The sequence below is a fragment of the Apus apus genome, chromosome 4 (assembly GCF_020740795.1).
Source record: "Apus apus isolate bApuApu2 chromosome 4, bApuApu2.pri.cur, whole genome shotgun sequence".
NCBI classification, from domain to species: domain Eukaryota; kingdom Metazoa; phylum Chordata; class Aves; order Apodiformes; family Apodidae; genus Apus; species Apus apus.
In genome coordinates, this window is record NC_067285.1 from 105,273,397 (window position 1) to 105,297,332 (window position 23,936).

Consider the following 23,936-nt stretch of genomic DNA (forward strand, 5'->3'; position numbering starts at 1 on the left):
TGGCACATCCATACACATCCTTTGTGGCACATCCTTTTCTGACACTTCTGTATTACTGTAAAATTCCCAGGCCATTTTTCTATGTATGTACTGCAAACAAACTAGTTCATAAATGCAACAGATGGTAAAGCACATGTAACAAATTATTAAGATGGCTAACGTGTGTCTCCCACATACCTACCCTAGTCATGACTAAAAAAAACATGACAGATACTGTGGATTACCAATATCACTCTGTGTTCACCGCTGTATATTTTAGAGCTGCTAACCAAGAAAATGAAAGGATGTACATGAGTGAAGTTAGCTGGAAAGACTCTCTCTAATCACACTCCTTATTTCAAGAAGTCTCTTCCTGAAAAGCAGCAATAAGCAATATCAATGCAATACCTAGTAGGGAGCCTAGAAAACTGGGATTGAACTGGCCAAGTTCTATTCAGGATTCTGCTTGTCTTAACTCAGGCTCCTTCTGAATCCTGTTGCCAAAATCCCCAAGTAAATTGCAAGACCAGAAGTAGAGGTCTGATCGTTTTGTTTCAAAGCCACACACTTTCAGTGCCAGAACCGAAAACTAAGTTAAGGACTCTCAAAGTCAGCCCTCAGTTCTGGCCAGTGCTGTAATCAAAACCCATCATAAAGGTACAGCTGCTTTAAGATGTAAAGGAAGACCAGTCTCCTCATTCTCAAATGAGTGACGGTCTTTTCCTTAACCCTACTTTGTTATTTGCATTTCACCTGTGCTTCTCTTTGCTTTTCTTTTTTCCCCCATGAAGAAAAAAACCTGGTAAGGCAAAGGTTACCTTCCCCCAGACTGTAGCGGATCCGTACATCCCACGCATACATCGTTTCCTTGTTCTCAAATCCCAGCATCACAACTTGAGAGAGACAGATGATTGCAAGCGTGTGATTCGAGCCCTCATAGGACAGCCCAGGATCCAAGCCACAGATGTCTTCTAAGGTCACACTGCTCCTCTCCTTATGCCCTTTTGCTCGTTCAGATTTATCCTTGTACACCAGCATGAGCAAACAGTCTAAAAGAAGCAAAACTGTCAGAGATCATGAAACAGAATAGAACATAACACATTTCTCACTACTCTGCTTCAATAACAATGTGCTTTAGACAACTGCAAGGACAGTCTGATAAAGTCAGTGTAAGAATTCCATTTATTTTTTCCATCCCTAGGTCATTTGCAGGCCTTGTTTTCAGGGAGCAAACACTAAAGGCATGTTTCAAGGCTAACCTTGCAGGCTCAGAAATAAGGAGGCAAATAAAAAATCTTCCCTATTTTACTTTTCAAAAAGCCAGTATGGTTTCAGAAACTCTCCCACATCTGGAAGGGACTCACTCATTAATTCTGAGTATTAGGAGTTACTTATGATAGGTGTTCACATTACAGACACTAAAGACCAAGAAGCTATTGTCATCTGTATTTCCATTAGAACACACTGAACCACAAATGAAATTCTTACAGTAGTTCACAGATTACTCAACTACTAAATGGTGAGCAGAAGGCTCTGTCAGATTGTTAGTCAGCTCAGGTTTCCCAGTTAAATGTTACACAGTAGCTACTCCTAAATAATCATTATGTGCCACACCATTATTTTTTTCTAAATATTTGCTCGTGTCACCATTTGTTTTTAACCTCTTCCTAGGGGTATTTATTGCACGATAACTATGCAGCGAAAGAAAGTCATTCAAGTGCCACACAGTCCCATGGGAAAAGCACATTGCACAAGCAAAGGACTAGAGAAAGGGGAGAGCACCTTGTGCATTTCTAACTAGAGCTCTCTTCTTCCCACAGGTTCCCTTCCTATCACATAACTCTCAGCTGTAAACGAAGTTAATGGCCAATGTCAAAGCTGCAACATCCACAGCTTCAGCAGACCTACAGACCACAGAGGAGAAAGTCCCCTGTGCGCCATGTTATGAATGCTGGGGTGTGGTGCTCTGAGCCCTGGCAAGGTGCCCTGCAGCTCCCAGCTGGGCAAAGGGCTGGCACGTCTTCAAAAAGGTGAAAAATTACTGAAAGACTGAACTGTCTGCTAACTAAACAGGAGCTTCGCATGGGCTCCCAATTATTTTCAGGCACTTGTTAGCAAAAAAACAGCTGCAACTCCCATTTTCAAGCATTCTGCAATACAGTTGTGTGTCTGAAGAAAGAATAACTATGGTTTACAGACCAAGAAAAATAAATTACTGGGGGCTTTTCCTGGTAAACCTGGCTAATTTTGCTAGAATAAAAATGCATTAGGAACAATACGTTATCAGTGAGTAACTTTTCCAAGCAAGCTCCCTTATGTTCCCCCTTCCAACTTGCCTAACTCACATTAGAAATCCAGGCCCATATTCACATGTCTACTAGGATCAACAGCTGCCCAGTCACGCAAAGAAGTTTAACAGATTCAGCAGAGGAACAGGCACTGCAGTCACTAACTGTAACAACTCAATTAACAAAGTTAGGCCTGAAGAGTTTCAATTACCAAGAAACCTTCAGTCTACCAGCAACAAGCTAGAAAAGATGCTGCAATCCATTGTGCAGGAATGCAGATTCACGTTGTCTAAGCTTAGGCAACATTTAGCCCTGGAAAGGCAGATTTTCAGGCCCAAGATGTTTACTCCCTTAGGAAACAATGGGGAAACCTGAAACCTACTTCTTTTCCCTCTCCAGCAGTAAAACATCAGCTCTGAATAACGTTTTCAATTTCCCCTGCAGAACCATGGAAGTGATTTTTTATTTTTTTTCCAACACAAAATGTCATTTTATTTTTAAATTGAAGTGATATTTTATGTCAAAACACTGAGCAAAAATAACTGCCGGGCTTAAAATGCTATCTTTTTTTCTTCTTCTTCTTTTTTTTTTTTTTTTTACAGCCACCCATGGCTTTGAAGAAATAACAGTAATTTTCGGGGAGGGGGGGGGGGGGGGATAAAAAAAAGGAACAAATTGCGTTTTAAACGGGGACCAAAACGAAACAGCTGTGCCTTGAGAAGTCACCTTTCCAGAAGGCTTTACTCAGCGCCTGGTATTAAGATACTTAAACCCTCCGTTCAGAACCAGAGCCCGGGCAGGCTGGCGGGCCCGGCAGACAAAGGCCGCCCCCGGGACCGACCCGGGGGGCTCGGCGGGACCCGGGGCCGCCCCCGCCGGGGAAACTGCGGCCCGGGCTGAGGCCGTGAGGGGACGCGGAGCCCTGCCAGCCTTCCCGCCTCCGCGTTCGTTGCGCTCAGGGGGGCTCCAGCAGCAGCCGCCTGCTAGTTTTGGCCGCCTGGTCCGTTACCAGATAATTTATACTCCCCCCTCCCTCCCCACCCTCCTCCGCTTAAAAAGAAGAAAAAAAAAAAAATAAATAGATAAAAACAAGAGGAAATAGCAAAGATCGGCGTGAGGAGAGCCCCGCCGAGGGGGCAGCCAACTTCGAGGGGAGCCTCTGAACTCCCTGCCCCGCGTCCCCAAACCCTGTCGTCCCACCGCCGGGCCGCGGAGCGCGGGGCGGCCCCGGGCCTGCCCCCCTGCCCCCGGGGCCTCCTTCCCTGCCCTCCTTCCCTGCCCCCGGGGGCCTCCTTCCCTGCCCCCGGGGCCTGTCTCTCTCCCTGCCCCCGGGGCCTCCTTCCCTGCCCCCGGGGCCTGCCCCCCTGCCCCCGGGGCCTCCTTCCCTGCCCCCGGGGCCTGTCTCTCTCCCTGCCCCCGCAGGACGAGCCCCTCCGCCCTGCTCCGCTCTTACCTGCCACCGGGGAGGGCTTGCGCAGCACCAGCCACCTACTCTTCCACTGCAACGAGAGGCAAAAGGAGAGGGTTAGCCAGGGCCGGAGGAGGGGAGAGCGGGCTCTTTCCCCTCCTGAGGAGAGGGGGGCGTCGGTCGGGGACCCCCGGCCCGCCGCGGGGCCGGGCCGAAGGGGAGCTGGGCGCAGGGACCTTTTTTCCGTCTCTCAACTTGACGTGACCCTCCACCACCACGGAATCCGTCATCTTCAGTCATGATTCCGGACAGCTGCGCCCGGCTCGCTGCTCCCTCCCCGCGCTCTGGCCGAGGGGTCACTTTCAAAATAGCTTGATGAGGTCCCCGCACCAGGCACGGGCAGCGAGGCGGGCGAGCGGCCAGCGCGGCCCGGCCCTCCCCGGCGCCCCCCGCCCCAGCGGCCCGAGGGACGGGCAGGGGCCGGGCCGGGGCCGGCTGAGGGAAAAGGGGGTCCCGGGAAGCTTTATTGAAGATTTTTGGGTTTTGTGTGTGGTTTTTTTTGTGGTGTTGGGGTATTTTTACTTATTATTTTCTCTCCGGGGTTTCGGTAGCGGGAGGCACGACTAGGGGGGCACCCAGAGCCTGACAGCCTCACCGGGCCGCCTCGGCGACCCCGAGCCCCCCGCCCGGCTCTGGCTCCGGGCTCGGCGGCTTCCCGGGGCCTGCCGGGGCTTCCCGGGGCCTCCCGGGGCCTCCTGGGGCCTCCTGGGGCCTCCCGGGGCCCGGCGCCGGCGGCCGAGCCACTCCCGCACCGGCGGCGTCCTTCGGACGCCCCCATCTCGCCCTCCAGCGCTGCAATTAGCGCTGCCTGCGGCTCCCAGAAGACGGAGAGCCAAGCACCTCGGATAAGGAACGCGCCGGTTTTTAATCTTCGCGGTGCGACGGTGACGGGGTAACAGCCCGCTTACACCAAACCCAGGGCAGCTGCAATTAGTGGCGCAAGATTTGTTAACGATGTCCTCAGATTTATTTCAACTGGTAACGGACTAATTAGAGTCCATTATTCTAAAAATACTCCTACTGCATCTTATTTGATGGTAATTGGTTCTTCAGCCTTTTTTTAAAAAAAAAACCACATTTTTTTCTTTCAATCGCATAACAGAAGAAGGGGGTTAGATGTTTGCATTTATTTCTTCCCTCTGAATCGTTCAGTTTGCATGAAATAACATATAATTTAATAAAACCATCTCTAAGTGTCTTTCATAAAGGGAGGTCTTTGTTCGACTGGTTTTGCATTCTAATTCACTTTCAAGATAAATGTTAGGAAAAAATCTGGTAAGATTTCACTAGCAAATTTAAGTTGGATTTTCATTTTAATCCATGTGATAAGTACTTTTAGAGAGGAGAAAAATACAGAGTTTCAGAATGCTCAACAGAAAGGTAGGAAGCAGAAGGTGCTGGAGCATCCCATAGGATTATGACCCATGTCAGGGTTGTGAGAGGGTCAGACAAGGACCTCTCACTTAACTTGGACATTTCCTTTCCACACCTGGTCTAGGTTTGTGGGTTTAATACAGAGCCAGTCACGATACATCAGTTGCTCAAATGACAAAATTTAGTTCCACCAAATTAATACAATCATAGTGGACAAATAGGCTGCTTTGAAAGCCACAAATTAGGTTTTAATGCATTCAAAGTATGACAGCATTGGCCAAAGATTTGTCATTAAGACATTTGAGGGCAGAAAATACACTGTTTACTTGTGAACATTCCATATATTTTTCAATATACATTTATTGCATTGGTGTTTCTATATACTGATACATGCAGCACAGATTGTGAAAACAGGACAGCTAAAAAGCTCCATACAAATAACCAGGAACAAGTCTAACACCTTTCCTATCCAACAGGCACCTTCACAGCAAGATAAGACTGAGAGAATATATACATCACAAAACTACCAGATTAAAAGCATGCACATAGTAGATGGGTATTAATTTCAGAGTGAAGCTGAAGTCACAGAACTGATACGGATGTTCAGAGTGGCAGAGGCTTTCTGGCAACCTGTTCCGAAGGAATGCTTTCCAAAGAGGAGCAAATAGCTCTTTCATGCTGATTTAGTACTTGTCTTTCAGCAGCAGGTACAGTTGGTCTTGCTACACACTCCCATTCATTTCAGGGAGTTAAGCAGGCTAGACTTGTACTGCAAATGGCCAGGAAGGCAAAGCCAGACAGCAAACTTTCAGCTTGTTTTGGAATCAAGACCCCAGAGGTGAATCTCAGTTTTTCAAGCTAGTATTTACTGCATCAGAAAAACAAACAAAATACTTTTATCTTAGTATTTGCAGCACTCTTAGCTGAAAATTGCGTCTAAGTTCTTTTATCTGTCTACTGGAAATTCTGTGCGACACTTGCATAAAACTGAGAGCACCACCAGCTGAAACTGATCCCTTATGCTGAGCTTTTCAGATGCCTTCCAGCACAGAGAAGTGTTATTTCATTCTTCTACCAGCTCTTAACCTGTTGAACAACCCACAAAGGGATTCAAAGATTTGGTTGTAACTGTATACATAACAGACCAAGCCCAAGAAACAGAGGGTAAATATTTTTATTAAACAGGTTACATAATTTATCTAGATCAGCATTGTTACGTATTTGTACTTACTTACACAAATTCAGGTTTTGGTTATTACAACGTTTCTTTTGACTGCCAAAATTATTCACCCCAACTAAGAAACCCATGAAGACACTGCCAGTCCTATAAAACAAAACAAATACCAGAGTATCCAGGCACCACATTAAAATTCTATGTCTTAAAGTATAGCTTTGCTTGAAACACTTGAAAGAATTTTTTTAAAATTCACTATCAGGGAAGAAATACATTTCACATCAACATTTCCAAATGCACACATCTGACATGGCTAAAGGTTCCTTGTATTAAAAATAATAATAATAATAAAATAATGTGATTTTCCATTCTTTTTCAGACTAGGTTTTGTTTGTTGAATAATTTCTGCCTTTTTGCTTACACAGCTGAGTACACAGCCTCTAAACAGCTATATATTTTAATGATTTCTTGTATTGTTCCCATAACAATTTTGTAGACCATGACAGCAAAGCCTGTGGTTTATGATACCACCAAACTCCCAAGGAAAATGTCAAGCTGCTCCCTCAGCCATCCAGTTTAAAAATCTATTAACAGAAACCTTCTTCCTGAATTATCTAAACACTTGAACAACTTGTTACTACAAAATCTAAGACAACTTCAAAACACTGCCAAATTTAAGAGCCGTTCAGGCATTTATCATCAAGGTGAAGTATTTCCACTGCTATTCTCAGGGTGAGGAGCATCTCACAGTCTGCAAAAGGTCCTGAATGCATCAGCCCAAAATCAGGTGCTCTGACTTAAGACAACTTTTAGCAGGAGACTTTTGCTCTCAGGAGGTGTTGCATTAACCTCACTGCAAAATTGCACAGCAGAGCTCTGAAGCATGTGCCTGATTTTGCCAGTGGAACATAAAAATGTGCTTATGTGTTTGGTTGAATCAAAACTTAAACCCTCTGATTTTTCCTCAGAACTCTGTTTTTGCAGTGAGCTGAGGAGCAGCTTCACCTGCATTCACCTACAACCCTAACATTCTAGATCAAGGGTGCTGACATCAGATGGAGCAGACCTGCTTTTGGTGGTTTGGTTTGGAACTGCTAAGAATTACCATGACGGTTTTCATACTAGCTTATAATAAAATATTTATGCCACTTCAATGAAACTAAAAAAGACTCCTGAACTGCTTCAGATGTTTTCATGTTTAATCGTTCAACTAGCTTTTCGGGGGGCTATTTTCTCATTAATCCAGTTAATATAGTTTGTCACTCGCGTATATACTCCAGGTCTGTTGACTCTGCCACAGCCATCTCCCCAGCTGATAACTCCATAGAGGTAAGAGATGTCATTTTTCTCACAGGCCAGAGGTCCACCAGAATCTCCCTGTGTCAAAAGTAAGCAAAGATGATCTAATTTGACAGAAAGCAGCTAGAAATATATCCGTTTGGGAAAGTCCTAAATCAAGAATGTTTGCGTGTGAGATTTAAACTAAAAAATAATATGCTCTACTGAAGTTGCATTATAGAAAGATATTTAGTCATACTCACCTCTAATATAATGGTGTGGGGGGTTATTTCCACATTGAATATAAGTATAAAAATATCAGATTGTGTTTAAAAATCTGAATTAAATTCAGATTCAGACACTTACTGAAGAGCAGTGTTGTTTTGGGTCACTTTCAAAGGGAGTAAGCAAGTCTGAAGCACACACTAAGTTGTGGTATGAGCACTGCATGGATGGTTTACTTAAGGCAGCGAATTTTTGGAGTTTCTCTTACTGCAACTGTCAGACATCATGAAAGTTTTCAAAGGTGTTACATACACACTTTTCCATGTGACTGGGATGCTGTAATTTTATGTGGCATATGGGTTTTTTGCATCTGTTGAGTTTGATGCTATTGGGCATTGACCTTGTCATTAAAAACAAACTGAAAATAAGACTAACTAATTTTCTATGACACAGTACAGTAAGGATGAATTTGGAAGGCTTCTACCTATTTAAAAGATTGCAAGCATTCAGGAAATGTGTTTCTATTCTTATTACTCTTAGAATGTCTGTCTACAGAAATGAAAATACTAAAAATCAAAAGAAAATGTGACTTAGCAAACAGTACTGGTGCAATGAGTCACCACTCCAGTTGTTTGAGACTAAGAAGAAATATATTTTTTCCTATTTAAAAAGAAAACCCCTTGAGAGCCAAGTAGGCAGGAAAATTGTGTTGCCTTTATTTCTGAGAGACATGGAATGACGTCTTGCATCTCAGATAAATTTATTTCACAGAACTTTGCTTATTTCTCCACAACTTGCCTCATTGGTCACAATTTTTGTACCAGTGCATTGACTCACAAATAAAATAAAGTTTCCAAGAAAGTATTTTAAAAATAATCAAGCAGAACACATTGGTATTTCTTGGAATTGAATTTTTTTTATAAATAACAGGTAGTTTATAGTTTGATTTCCCAGGCATATAAACTACGAAAATTCAGATCAGCTTCATTTATTGTGACATTAAGAAGTCTCCACTATTTCTCCTTAGACCACACTATAAGTCTGCCAACAGGAAAAAGAACCTATTCATTAACTGATAATTATTTCATGCTGTGAGCACTGCTCTTTAGCAACATCTGTGACTCTAAATCACTAGTTCTCCAACTTTGCAACTCACTCTAGACCACTTGTCTTTGTGTAGCTTCTCTCTTTCTTCCCTCCGCTTTATTCTTTTTCCTTCTCGTTCCTGATTAACTCTGTTTTCCCAGCAAGATCTGGCTATAACTCTGTGTCTTGTGTTTGTGCTTTCTGGGTAAGGCAAAGAAAACTGAGCAAGCAAGGTAGTATCTAGTTCTCTGGCTGGTACAAACACTTGCAGCCAATAACTACAACTGGTTCTTAGCCCTGGCCTGGAAACCTCATGCCAAGGCTGACTGCTGCCATTTCACTCTTGACACTTTTCTTTGGACACTTTTATGATCTCTGTCAAGGTTCCAGCACACAAAATACATGGTACCTTTTGCTTTACTTAATCTTACTGCCAACTATCAGGTATGTGCTGCCTGTTCCCAAATATGCTACTAATGGAGCATAACCCTCCTCTTTCAAAATTAACTGAAGATATAATCTGAAGGTTTATGGGAGGAATAATCTGGTCCTTCATTTTTAAAATAGTCTCATCTATCACCACAAAAATTCTGCCTCCTTCTTCAGAGCCAAGGTGTGACATAATTCAAAAATAAAGGCAAAGCAGTAAGAGCATGGAGTCGTGAAACACAGTTTGCAATTCCACACCATTACATCCCCTCCACTATAGCAACCTCAGCTCCTTCTTCCTCCCAACCACTGCTCCCCACCTCCTGCACAGGTATCCTGATTCCCATTCAGGCAAGAGGCAGCAGCTTGGGTACTTGGCTCTGCACAGGTACATGCTGGTTGGCCTGCCAGCACATCCCTGCCAGCTGGCCAGCAAACCATTGCCATCCCACTGCACACTCCACCAGCAGCTAAAGCAACTCACCCTCCAGTGCAGAGGCACTGTCTTTTGTGCGGGTAGAAGGAATATACCATCCCAGAGGTTTTTTGCCCTTCTGTAGAACTTAATTGACTTTGAACAGGTTAAAAAAGAAAGGTAGAAGCAAACAGTGCATTCACCTAAGTTTCTTTTCTTTAGGACCATTTCTTTTGGAACATGGTCCAAAACACCCACCTGGATGCGTTCTTGTGTGATGTGCTCTAGGTGACCCTGCTCTAGCAGGGGGGGTTGGACTAGATGATCTTTCGAGGTCCCTTCCAACCCCTAAGATTCTATGATTCTATGAATCTATGATTCTATGATTCTATGAACATTTATTTTCTTTAGGAACACTGTAATGTCAAAAGTAAGCACTGTAGCACTGCAGCAATTCTGGCAATAATATACCTTTATATTCTCTGCCTAGAGATGACTCACAACATTACCTGACAAGCATCAGATTTGCTGTCGAAGTAGCCAGCACAGAACATATTTTCAGTGATTTCTGTTCCGTAAACTTCAGGACTTCTGCACTTCTCCTCAGAAATAATTGGAATCAGTGTTTCTTGCAGGATATCTGAATAACCAGATATATCTTTAAAAAATTCCCAGAGAAGAAAAGGAAGTCATTTTTATAGAACGTGAAGAGCGTAACATGCAAACACAGTGCAAAATACACCATATAAACACACTTGATAGATCTCAGTCATATTTGTGTTGTGGCTCTCCTTAAAAGATGACAATTTTTCTAGTGGTCATATCACTTTCTGCTCCACCTGTCAGACTCCATGTCCTTCAAAACAGTATGCCACATCCAGACATTAATCCACTTTGGGTTCTCTCATTTCCTAGAAAATCAGGAACAGTCCTCCTGCACTCCTCTCCTCTTTCCAGATGTTATATTCAATCATCAATTTATCAAAGGCTCCATCCTCTTTTTTGCCTTTAAACTACACATCTAGACCAGGACAACATTTGCTCATAGTTAAGTCTCTCACCAAAATGAGACAGCCTGCTCCCTGATACTTCTCATTTATCTTCATAGGTCTCTGCTATCTCCACATCCAGGCAGCATGGCTGAGCCTGATAATCCTAGAATTCTTCATCTGAAAGAATAGGATGGATTTTCCCACCTTTCTCAAGCTAGATGAAAGCCCTTCTTAGCCCAAATTCTATCTGGCCCTCTCCTGTAGGTGTTTCCAAAGTTTCTTGCTGGTGAAGGTAAGTATCTCCTCCATCACTAACTAATAAGCTGATTGTGTTTGGCTTTCAGTCTTTGATTTCTACCTTGAGAAACCAGAGGTAGGGTTCACTCAACTGAGGTGTCAAGTTGTTGGCACCTACAACTAAGCTCCCCTCCCAGTTCATGGAGATCTAGTTGGCTCACAGCTCTGCTCAGCCTAAAATAGATGCAAACATTTAGTCAAGGGAGCTACACTCCAAAGTCCAAGGACTATAAAGGATGACTATTTCAGATGTAAATGTTGTAAACATTTAAAGGTAAGTAAAAACAGTCCCAAGAGAAGTCCCTTGGAAAATATTTTACCGAACTATCAGTTGTACAGCACATACCTGAGCATCACATTTTAATTATCATCCTTTTTTAATACAGACACCAACTTTCATTTTACTCACTCTCATGCCTGTGTCCCCATCCAGAAATCTGACATTTGAACTGATCAGGAAAAACCATGTTACTTTCTGGCAAGCAGATGGGCTGAACAAACTGGGACTTGACAGCACAACGCTGGCCATTCTTCTTCAGCTTAATCAAAGCTGCAGAACAGAAAATACAGGAGGAATAAAGTGACTGTTCCCTTTCTTTAATGGGATTGGCAGCAATGGGTCTCAGTTATTACTTTAATTATCCCCTAAGCCTCTCTTAATTAAGATATTTCAATCAAAGACAGACAGGCTCATCTCAACAGCACCTGATTTCACAGCAAATTGAAGGCTGAAACATTCAGCTACTCCCCTTGTGGGAATATTTATTTTATGCTGCACTCACTGAGCAGATTTTGCTTCACTGCCTTTGCAGAGAAGTGAGAATAAAGAAAACACATATGTTTCCTCCCACCTTAATGTTAAATAACATTGACATATCCACAACTTTCAGCTGAAATAAGTGGGATGTGCAAGTGCTCACTGCTTCTGAAAGTCTGGCCACCTGCCTAATTCCAATTTGATTCAAAAAATTAATTACTGCAAGATCTGATGTATTTCATGCTCTATGTTATTGAGTTCAGCAAAATTCAGTATCTTGATAATTAAGGAATAAAATATTTTGATATTTCAAAACCAAGGTTCTGAAATCTACAAAGAATTACACAACCTACACAACCTTTATTATCCCCTCATGGGGCTAAAAACAGTGGAAATACAGAACTGTACAGCATCATGAGCTTGATACTGAAAGATGTCAAAAGTAGTAGAAACATTGGTTCCCGTGTAGCAAGCTCCTTGTGTTTGGCTGTAGAGCAACAGAGGAGGCTTTGTGCTGGGGGTAACAAGGGCAGCATGTTGGGTGTGGGCAGACTACTCAAAGAGGACAGAGTTAGGTAATGTGGACACATCTATTAAAGCCTCACATCAACACCTTTTGGAAGCTCCAGGGTTTCAAAGCCCAGCTGTGTGGCAAGCAAGAAATGCCAGTGGGTAATCTTACTTCTCTACTCACTGCATTTTTTTGCCTTTGTGGAACATGTAAAGAGTATCTCCCAGGTTTATAAGCCCACACAAACTGCACTCCAACATTCAGCGTCTTGCCTTTCCTCACCTCCCTCCTCTTCCCCACCAACTCTGCCTGTTTTTGAATGCCCTGAACTTCCCAGCTGTCCTGCGGTAGCCTGTTTCCTTTTGAAAAGCAGTTTCAGCAAGAAATAACTCTTCTGCTGCATCAGAAGTCACTGACAGGGCAGAATGTGCCCCCACATCTTGTGTGTGTCGTCCCCCCCCAGTTTCTGCCTGCTTCCTTGTTTTCAGTGGGGCACATCGTAGGAACTCCATGTTCAACTGACCCTTAATCTGGACATTGCATGTTGGTGAGGCATGCTGAATTTCAGAGTAATTCAGAAAGTCAGGAGATCTCCAAGTGCCCATGGTGGTTTACACCAGGATACTTCAGAGCAGAGTGAAGCCCCAAATCCACTTACTCTCCTGATATGCTTTGACAGAGCTCCCAACAACACCGAATCTGAATATTTTTTGCTACAGGGTGGAAAATATTCTCCATCTGGGAGCTAAAATGCCAGTACATGCCTGGCCTATGGTGTCCCTGATTTCAGGCTATTAAATAGTCTCACAGACAAAGTGCTCATAGCCTAGGATGATGTGCCACCTTCCACTAGAGCAGATCAGAAAATAAGCAGCGAGTTGCTGTTCCATTGTCATTCTGACTCATAAGGTCAATCAGAAGGGCATTTAACTTTTGACTGATAAGACAGCTGATTTTTAAACCTATCTCAGTGTAAAAAATGATTCTTAGTAACAGATTTTCAGAGCAGATGGGGCTATTATATTCATCTAGTCAGAACCTTTCTACAATGCAGACAATAGAATTTTACCAAGTAATTCCCGCATCAAGCCCACAGTTTCTGGTTCAGTTGAAAAAAATGCCTTATCCCACAAAGACTTGATGTGATGATGAATCTGCCATACACTTAGGTAAATTGTTCCAAAGGCTAATTATCATAATTATTTAAATTTTGCAATTTATTTCTCATCTGAATTTGTCTAGCTTCCAGATGCTGCTGTAACTCTGGCAGAACTAAGAACCCTCTGCTCTCAAAAGCATCTCCTAATGCCTGCATTTTTTCCACTGTAAAGGCAGTTTTTGACAACTTGAAACTAACTTGATTAAATAGAAAATAAAACTGTAAGAACAAAAATACTCACCAATATCATGTTCAATAGGGTTGAACACAGAATATTCAGGATGCAAGATGTATTTCTCTATTTCAAATGTTTGTGTTATATCAGTTGTTCTATTAAATATATGCTGACCCAGGACTACCTTAATAGTTGATTTGAGTGGACTGGAATAGAAGAGAGAACAAGCAATTCTATGATTAGCAGGTCAGATAAAACCTGATTTTCATTGGCTGTGTGTCTTATGAACCATAAGAATCTCAAACCCCCACCACATCCATTATTTACCCTCTCATCATGCCTGGTTTTCCAGGCTTCCCACCTATTGTGGGCCAGCAAAAAGATGACCAATGTCACAGTGAGTGCCAGGCTCTCCAGGTCCTGATTAGCTTAATTAAAGGCTGCTGCTCCTTGACAGAAATAAAAGCAAGCACTGCTGCCCAGCTGCTGTGTGGCTAACAAGCATCTTCAGGGGCTGCAATGAGTGCAAAAACTATTGAGGAAGAAATGGGGGGCCAAATATGAGTCAGTGGTGGATATCTCATTTCTCTTAGAAACCAGACTCTTGAAAATATTAAAGGTGTGGGTCAAGATTTCAAAGATGCTGGTAAACTGACAACTCAGGAACATCTAAGCAGCTTCCACCTAAGACCTATTGCCACTTCTGCTCTCAGATTACATTAATCTGTTGTCCAGAATCAAAAACACCTTGGTGGAGGGAGGTCCCAACAGCATACTGATCTAATGGGAAAAACCACATTCAGAGGAGAAGACAGTTTTTGTAATTCATGCCATCTTTTACAGCCACTGATTGTTTACTTTAAAAAGACCACAGTCCTCTCTTGTTTACATTTAAAAGACCACAGTCCTCTCATATCCCCTGTGCTAGGACAGAACACTAATAAGAACCAGTACAACAGTTGGAAAGAGAGGGACATTTGGGAATAATCAGGAAGTGTTTGAATAGACAGTGAATATCTAACTTTGAAAGTAACAGATACTTGAAACCAATTTGATCTGCATGTGCATAAGTCTACAGGGAACTCAGCTAGCAAGTGTCTTCCACGTGGAAGTATTCCTGTGTGTTGTTATCCAGGCAGGAGCAGAAAATACCTGCTGACACATATCATGCACAGATGCAGAGTGGTCAACATCATTGCAAAGTTTCCCTGTTGTGTTTCTGTGCATCAGTAGTGCCCATCAGATACAAAAGCACTGTGGAGTCTCCTCCAGTACTGAGCATGAAGCACCCATCAACAGAAATGTACTTATAAGAAAGAGATTCTGCCTAATTGCAGCACACAGAGACAGCAGCTACCCTGCAACAAAAACTGTGGTTATAATTAACAGAGGAAAGTGGAAGGTTTGTCTTTCTGTGACTGGAAAACAAGAAGACAATGAAATATTCTTTGGTTGTTATGCAAGGCCAGGATTTTCCCAGTGTTCTTAACAGTGGTAAAGCAACACCCCTGAAAATGAGATTTTGGGCCTGTTAAAACAGAGTGTAAATCTGCTTTCCAGGATTGTATTTAGAATAGATTTTAAAGGCACTGAATGGATCCATTAGACTTACAGGTGGTTCATTCAGGAAAAGGTGTAAAACAGGAGGGATTACAGAATAGGGGGAAAAAACTAATAACAAAAAACCCTCACCAAATTAGCTGCACAGGTATCTATTGTCTCCTAGTGGAAAACAGTTGAAATTGTGGCTAACTCAGAGGTACTAAACATATGGAAGAGAGCAAATTGCAATGCAGCAATTATGGAAATTCTGTATGTACCAAACCACCAGCTGGAAGTGGGTGGAAATGTCCTGAATAGCTGCCAAAGTTAGTAGCTATTTCACAACATTTGAAAAACAAATGTGCTGTGGCTCAAGCTCCAAATGCTTCAGTACAGCATTCACAATGGTATTATTAGCTCTACAAGTTATCAGGCTACGGATTCTGGCGTGAGGTTTTTTGTTTCTCTTGGCTTCTTTGCTATGCAAAGGAACAATGGGTATGAAATGATGTAATACTTTTCCTATCAATGTGATCAAACCAAAACCAGGGAAAGTGTTCAGTGTTTGTGGAAAAGGAAATAATTACAATAAAGTAAAAGCATCCCATAGTCAATATTTGATGCAGTGTCCCACAGCTGGAGGACAAGAATCTCCAAAAAAACCAAAACACCTCTTTCTCAAATCAGCCTCAAAAATTTAACTGTTCAGTTCAGCTCTTCCCTTTGCCTTCTTGTAAAGCTGAGCCCACTCTATTTGTGTTAACCAACAGTAATTTATTGTCTCTAATAAATAATTTTTTGGCTGTCTCAACTGTTTTGAACAAAACACAGCAATGAACACAGCCATCTGTGTTACACCTCAAAGCAGGCACAGATCTTCAAAAAGGTAAGAGAGAAGATAAATACTTATATCCCCCTGCAGATCCCTGCACAAACAAGCTCCCATTCAATGTCCTGCTCAGCACTACCCTGTTCCTTCAGTTGGTTTATTTACCTTCTTGAAGGCTCTCTAAGGAACCAGGTAAAGGTTTGTGAGATAATAGGACTCCAAGCTATTTGTTAGCTCATGAACTGCAACTCCTTTTGCAACACTGGCCTTTTATAATCTCATCTTCTTTCTCACTTGTCTCAGTTCAGGTCTGTTGTGAGTCCGAGGCAGACAGTGACTCTGAGGAGAGTCATCCTACTGTCATCCTACAGGGTGAGTTTACCTGTTAGCAAAGCAATGTGCTGCTGACAAAACCCAGCAAGTCTGAATAAGGCTTCCACCACAGAAGCTCTCTCCAATATATATAGCTGCTGTCCAGGGATGAGATCCAGGCAGAGATGAAGATCCCCCAACAATCCTGGGTCTCACAAAACTTCTTTTTTTGTGTCTTCTCCCACATGGTCTTCTGGCAACCGCAAAACTATCTACATTGTCTGGAGCTGGTGGCCTCCTTTCCCTGCTTGCTGAGATACAAAGGGGTATGGCATCAGAATATGAATTCTTGTGATTTCAATGGACTGGAACTTTCATAGGAGTACTTAAAAGAAAGGTTCAAATAATTACCATTAAACATTCACATACAACTGAATCACAACCAGTTCCTCAGGAGACTTGCAAGGCTGAAAGCTATGCCTCTTCCCAGCACTCTGGCTACACATGAACTACTGTAAATTAAATGCATCTCTGAGAATTCCCAGACACTGTTTCATTTAGCAGTACAAACATAACCTTCACTATGAGAGGAGGCACAACAGAGTGCATGATACCTCACACCTTCCTGTCTGGATTCTGGACTGAGTTTTTCTATTGCAATAGCATGAACTAGGATGCTTGTGTTAATAGCAGCTACCAAATGCATTGGAAGCATAAAAGAGAAATAAAAGGACCACTTTAAAAACTGACTTTTCAGATTACAACTCCATACTAATGGTCAGTTTCAAAATTAACAGCTGTTAAATTCAGCTGTTAAATTCAGGGGAAGAGCAGCATCTTAGGTTATGGAACTAAATACTATGTCTCATACATTTTCGGGATCCCATCCTCTATTTGCTCGCAGAGGCACATTCACTGCTCTAGGCCTGTAATTCCCTGAGTGATGACAATCTGTACCAAAGCTTCAATCATTTCTGACATCTTGCATGTTCTAGCAGAAAATTTTATTGTCTTGGGAGGATTTTGACTGGAAGCAGTAGTGTGACACTGCCGTTCTGCAGTACTTCAGGACAAAAATCACAGATCATATCACAACTCTAAAAAAAAGGCAGAAGAAGCTTGTTGTCATCTGATTGCAATCAGTAAAATATTCAGCACTCCTGGGAACACTCAAAATTATACAGTGAAAGCTTATTCTAGTATCAATAAATCTTCATTCATTCATTCATAACATGGATTTTAAGAGAGCTTTTACATACCACAAGATGGAAGGTCACAATATTCCCAAGACAAACTGTTGTCCTCCATGATGTAACACCATGGCTTGTCATCATCATCTGGATTTCTAATGAATTCAGGGAGAGAATGAATTACAAGCATTAGCCACAGTGTAGTTCCAAGCTTCCCAATGGTGTTTTGCTTTTCCCTCTGCACCATGCAGAGAACTGACAGGGCTCTCATGTTTCTAGCCACCTGACAAAGCACTGAAGCACCTGCTAACCCCTAAAAGGGTGAGCAGCCTCTCAGCAGCATTCTTCATGCTTACAGTCAGCCAAGCCTAATGTCCTCTAGGACCTGAAATACAGACACATGACTAAACACCTCTAAAAATTACCTACAAGTATTTGGATATATCAGCATGTTCACAGGGTTAAAATACAGCCCACACTGAAGTGCTTAAACAGATAACAGCTCAGCTATTTCCAGGACTAAATCCCATGGGAGAAATTCCTTTTTTAGATTTTTTTAATCATTATTATTTTTTAAGCAGGGAAGTTTCAATACAGATAGATTCATTTAAAAAAAAAAAAAATCCATAAAAAGAATAGCTAGCAAAAATTTTGTTCACATTCCCTGGAGAGTCTGAGGACATGAAAGTCCAGTTTACTCCTCCAAGAACACAAGAAAACTTTGAAAACCCAGAAAGGTCTCTGGCAGGCCGAAAAATAGACAAGGTAATTCAGGGCTTCAGATAAATAGCAGTTATTATTTCAGCTGAATTTATCAGAAGTGTTAGCTATTATTTAAAGGTTCTTCGATTTATTTATTTATTTTATTTTAAATCTGACTGCTCTTCAGAAAAAGATTGAAGCACTTTCAAATTCTGAGAACTGAAGAAGCAACACAGGTTGAGTCATCTTCCTCCAACAATGTTTCTAAATTAGACTATTTGGAGAAGCTATCTTCAGGATTATATAGTGTAGCAGAGATATCCCCAGAAATTGTAACAAGCTGACAAAAAAGTGGAAAGCTTTTTTTCTCAGTTTTATAGAACATGAACACATCAGCTCCTACACCGTTTTGTTCTTTGCATTTCAAATCTGCAAGTGAGTATTGTGCTTAAATGATGCAAATCAAAGGGATCAAGATTTATCCACGCACAAAATATGTGCCCAATAAATTGCCATGCTGTACCAGGACACCATAAATTTTGTATTTAAGTGCTTGGATGAGGACCAAGCCTTGGAAAGCAAGTTGACCTGGGTTACAGGTGGGTGTAGGAACTGTCTTAGTTTGTGTTAGATAGAAAAGAGCTACTTTCAGTGTGCATGTGTGCTTTTTATCACCAAACACCTGAGGAAGTACAGTACATTCTGATCTTCCTGAAATGCCTGTCTAACTTCCATTAAAAAACAAACAGACAAACAACAAAAAAAACACCACCAAAACATCAACCAGAAGTTTATAAAGAAGATACTGAAGTTTGCTGGATTTAGCTCATCTCCAGGGTTCTCTCTGAATGTAAAACCACAGGTTGCCCATGAAGGTTGTGGCTGCTCCCTCCCAGGAGGTGTTCAAGGCCAGGCTGGATGAGGCTTGTGCAACCTGGTCTAGTGTGGGGTGTCACATCTCATAGCAGGGAGGTTGGAACCTGATGATCTTTAAGGTCCCTTCCAACCTTAACCATTCTATAATTCTATGATTTATGGGTATTCACTCCTCTCATGAAGACCTCAGAGAGAGGGGGGAACATAATGTGACTGAGGAGAAGGCACAGACCTATATATCGGATTAGAGCTGAAAAGATAACTTCAGCAAAAATGTAGGGTTTCATGTGTGTGGCTCAACCAAAATGGAAACATTATGAAATCTTCTTTTCCAATAGAATCATAGAATCATTACTGTTGGAAAAGACCTCTAAGATCATTGGGGAGGGACTTTTTCCCAGGGTGTGTAGTGATAGGACAAGGGGTAATGGTATTAAGCTGGAAGAAGGTAGATTTAGGTTAGACGTTAGGAAGAAATTATTTAGTGTGAGGGTGGTGAGACACTGGCACAGGTTTCCCAGGGCGGTTGTGGATGCCCCTTCCTTGGAAGTGTTCAAGGCCAGGCTGGATGGGGCTTTGAGCAACCTGATCTAGTGGGAAGAGTCCCTGTCCTTGCAGGGGGGCTGGAACTAGATAATCTTTAAGGTTCCTTCCAACCCAAACAATTCTGTGATTCTAAGTCCAACACCACCCGACCCCACCCGGCCAGCTAAATCATGTCCCAAAATGTCATGTCTACATGTTTTTTTGAACACTTCCAGGGATGGTAACTCTACCACTTTCCTGAGCAGCCTGTTCCAATGGTTGACAACTCCTTCAGTAAGGATTTTTTTCCTAATATCCAATGTAATAATTTTGCTTTGGGAGAAATCAGTACAGAAATTACAGACCCTATTTCAAAATTATTGAAGGATATTACTTTGATTTTTCATTTTCAAATAACTTTTTACTTCTTAAAATATTTTCCTTTAGGTTACTTATTTCACCATTTCAGAATTAGAACTAAAAAGTTAACCATTACAATTTGGCTACTGCATTTCTTTCTCCTCTTGGATAGTCATTTATGAACAATTTCAAAAAAGACCTGGAATTTCCAATATTATTTTGTGTCTGAGCTTCTCTTGGCTGACCCAGCTATTGATCTAGCTTGTCTGCCAGATCTTTTCTTCTGTGCACTTACAACTGCCATGTCAGGCTGTGAAAGTCAGTTTAGCTTTTACGAGGCAGGGATAACACTTGCTTTGCCATTCCTGGCCCTTCTACATTCCACAGGACATCGATCCCTTCATTTGCAAATACAGGGCAAATGGGAACTGTTCTCACCTGCAGTAAGGGAAATGCCCCAAGCCAAGGTGCATTGCTTTTTCCACGATATCAACATGAAACTCTTGGTAAAGCAAATCTGAATCCCAAGGCAAGCAGCTGTGTCCAGAAATGGTCGTCTTTGCTGTACCTCTGTACTCTGTGCCATTCCCAACATAGCACCGATGGCTGGGAACTGGCAGAGCATAAGACACTGGTCAGAAATCAATGCCAATTACATGTTAAATACTTACTTCTCTCCTGAGGTCCCAAACAAAAGCCAGCAGTCTCAACTCCATATAGTATCTTTCGGGAACTTGTTGCATCAAATATGAACTTCATTTTTTTTTTTTTTTTAATAAAAAAACCCAAGCAGTTAAAACTTCTGTTTAAAAGCAGTAGTAAGTTAGCTTCAGTTTACACATGCACAAATAACTATTCAACAGGCAGTAGGGCCCTAAAATTTATACTACATATGGAAGATTTTAGTCAGCAATCTGCAGCAAAGTCAGCAATATGGCTGGGATTCCTCCTGTCTAATTTTAGACAAAACTGAGCTCATCACTGGAGCCTCCCTTTCCAGTCGATGAAGATAAACAGGCATTTCTAGTGCCGAACTGATCCAGCCTGTTTGAGGTGACTTTTTTAAGATGAGATGAATCTTCCCATATGCTCTTAACTGCATTGACTAAATCTCCATTGATAATAAAGGGAGCTCACATAGAGGTGCCTGTGTTGTAAAGTAGTGAAAATAATCCTGCCCCACCAGCAAGTGCTTAAAAGGCCTGATTTTGGAAAATAGTTCTTCTTATGGCTTCATATATACCTACAGAGATACAGACTATAAACCACGTATATTACAAACATGAAGCTACATATTGCAAATGTATTAATTTTGCAAAAATTGAACTAGTAGGTTGGATTTTCTTATTCAAAACCCATTTCTTTGTCACCTGCACATGGGTTATTCCTTCAGACTGGTCTGACCCATATATGTTCCATGACCTGTATACTCAGCTGCCAAGATCTATCAACAGCGCATACCAGCATTATGGCTGAAAAACATATGGGGATGCATTTGTATACAAATAGCTACACTGAGCAGAAAGTCTACACCTCAAAAGACAGTTCAGAGTATCCTAAAGGAAACACAAAACCATCTAATGTACAAAGAGGATTAATTGTGACCAAGCCTCAGAGGGTTCCTTTTCCCAGCCATGTCAGTGTGACTAATCTTTGACATCTGCAAGACTAGTGGAATCTTCTTCTGAACTTCTAAACATGCTTGAATATATAACATCACTATATTCCTTCCGTGTCAAAAAACACACTGTGTGGATGATCCATCACTCCACACAGTGTGGACAGCTATTGCCAAAGGTCTGTACATTTTGACAGAATAAGCTGCCACATGAAGTGGGGAGTATAACCAGCACGGAAACAGTGAATTGCAGCAAGGAACTGCTGATGTCAATTAACCTTCCAAGTCATCTGTGTAGCAACAGAGCTCAAAACCACAAGGAAGCATATGGCATAAATTTAGGATCTGGAGGTCAAAAAGTTTGGTGCAAGAACTTCATTGTGAATGAGCATACAAATAGTAAGCAAAACTGGTGTTCTGGCTTGGCCTGGAGGGCACTTCTATTGGTGACACGACATTTTCTCCCACCATCATGATAAATCAATTTCCCTTTATTTCAAGAACTATAACACTAAATCAAACTCATATTGTAAAAAACATAATCTGGGAGCTCACATAAAAGAATTGTCTGTCATTTGTATTGCTAGCAATAGTAACCATTTCTTGGCAGCCCTGCCATTTATTTTCTAGGCAAGTTGCAAGTGATGCTGCTTTGTTTGCCTGAAACAGTGTCATGAAAATATCATGCTGTATGCTGAATTCCTTTGTTTATTCAGGAAAGTGCCAGGTGCTGTCTTTATTTGTACTGTGATGGTTACGTTTAGAAATTATTTAGACCGCTTTTATGAGGATGAAACGAGATTCTGTTTCAGTGCAGAACCAGGGACACATTCTGCAATACCAATGGTTTGGACACCTCGCAGATGCTGTTTACAAGTTGTGCTCATCCTTGTCTGGCTTAAAATCCAATGCATTTCTGTTTCATTGGCTCTGCCAGTCATTGCTAAAGCTGCCAGAAGATTATAACTTGAAGAGTTTGGCCCCTTTCTAATCATCCTTTATGTTACCCTCCTGTAACTCAGAAGTTTGGATTACATATCGCTCTTGTTGAGAGGAGCAGTAATATCCCTCTGACAGTTTTTGTTTCTTTTTGGTTTTCTAAGGAGTATTTTGGGCACAGGAATAAAGTAACTTAATCTTGTATTTCATGGAGAAGCATCTAAGTTAGTCTTGAAGAAGGTTAACCTTGAAGAAGGTTAACACAGTTGTTTCATTAGTAGCTTTCCATCAGACTGTTCTCCACTCCAGCAAGCTTTATTTGTCTGGCTTGCAGTATCACCACAGTACCACCATCACTGCTCATTAACGTGCACTTCATTATGTACCTAGGGCCATTAAGAAGTATTTGCAAAGTCCAATACATTTTATCACCTATAATTCAGCACAGACAGTTTTCAAAAAAACCTCTGGAACTATTGGAGTTGTACAGATTTTTTTCTACTTACACTCTTTTTTGAACTGTTACAGCACTGGAAAAAACCCAGTTTTTCCTTCTTTGTCAGAAACAATGTGTAGGTGGTCTGATTTCAGCAGTTCATAATGGATTGCTCTGACTGGGAATTGTTCCTTCTCAATTCTTTATCACTTCTGCAACTTCTCATAAATATACTTATTTTCTTATGTGGAAGAAAGTGATAGAGGGTATATGTATTTTTCCTTGTTCATTCACTTCCCTGTGGTATTGGCAATCACTATGTTAAGAGTAGAAATGGCCTAAACTTTCAGATGATGAAAGTTTTAATGCTAGTTCAAGTTACTCTGCAGACAATGCCACTGCTATGACTGTTCATTTATTTAAAAACAAAAAAAAGAATCATTGAAATTTAAAACCACAGGTAGTTTCCTGTTACATTTTATTTTTAAAACCAAGAGGTTTAAATAGCTCACATAAAACATTCTAGTTGTGTTAGGATGGCCTATTTTATCAGGATTTCACACTAATTATTTGCCTTTTGATTTTTCAGTAAAAAGCTGTTTCAGATCTTAAAGTTAAAAGCAACCTGAAATTGCAGTTACCCAACCAGTTCTGATTACTAACTTCCTGAAAACATTTCAGAAGACTTTTTGTCACCAGATCTTACTTCAGGTTCTGTAATTACACACCTGAATTGTTTTATGAGTTTCTTTTGCAAGGCTTTCTGTAGAAAACAACGTATCTTTTAGATTTTCTTTTGCCCCTAATACCTCATCAGCAATTTTCCTAATGAATTTGAGCTTTGACTGTATATTCCTTCCAGGTATGCATACGCTGTTTCATTCTGTTAATAAAAGTACATTTCCTCCCCAAATAGTCTTAATCCTGAGACAGGATAGTTTTAAGTAACCCTTCCATTCAGTAATGCTTTGTTTTATCCCTGACCAACCCACAATAATTT

At 41.5% G+C, this 23,936-nt stretch overlaps 2 protein-coding genes across 5 annotated transcripts in view; both read right to left on the reverse strand.

Annotated features, from left to right (window-relative positions):
- DOK7 (docking protein 7) overlaps nt 1-4,073 on the reverse strand; it is a 63,138-nt gene extending 59,065 nt beyond the window's left edge. The window contains exons 1-3 of one of the 3 annotated variants that reach the window (XM_051616728.1): nt 3,912-4,073; nt 3,721-3,766; nt 798-1,043 (exon numbers count right to left, since the gene is read on the reverse strand). In XM_051616728.1, the coding sequence (XP_051472688.1) occupies nt 798-1,043; nt 3,721-3,766; nt 3,912-3,965 (346 nt within the window). In that variant the 5' untranslated portion in view covers nt 3,966-4,073. The remainder of the gene's footprint in view (nt 1-797; nt 1,044-3,720; nt 3,767-3,911) is intronic. The other 2 variants (XM_051616727.1, XM_051616726.1) reach the window with 2 other exon arrangements.
- Nucleotides 4,074-6,264: 2,191 nt separating this feature from the next.
- Nucleotides 6,265-23,936, reverse strand: part of HGFAC (HGF activator) — a 44,686-nt gene continuing 27,014 nt past the window's right edge. For both annotated transcript variants that reach the window (XM_051618431.1, XM_051618430.1), the window contains 7 exons: nt 20,382-20,556; nt 17,550-17,635; nt 16,361-16,601; nt 13,674-13,813; nt 11,415-11,555; nt 10,226-10,374; nt 6,265-7,660 (listed from right to left, as the gene is read on the reverse strand). In XM_051618431.1, coding sequence (XP_051474391.1) covers nt 7,490-7,660; nt 10,226-10,374; nt 11,415-11,555; nt 13,674-13,813; nt 16,361-16,601; nt 17,550-17,635; nt 20,382-20,556 — 1,103 coding nt within the window. In that variant the 3' untranslated portion in view covers nt 6,265-7,489. The remainder of the gene's footprint in view (nt 7,661-10,225; nt 10,375-11,414; nt 11,556-13,673; nt 13,814-16,360; nt 16,602-17,549; nt 17,636-20,381; nt 20,557-23,936) is intronic.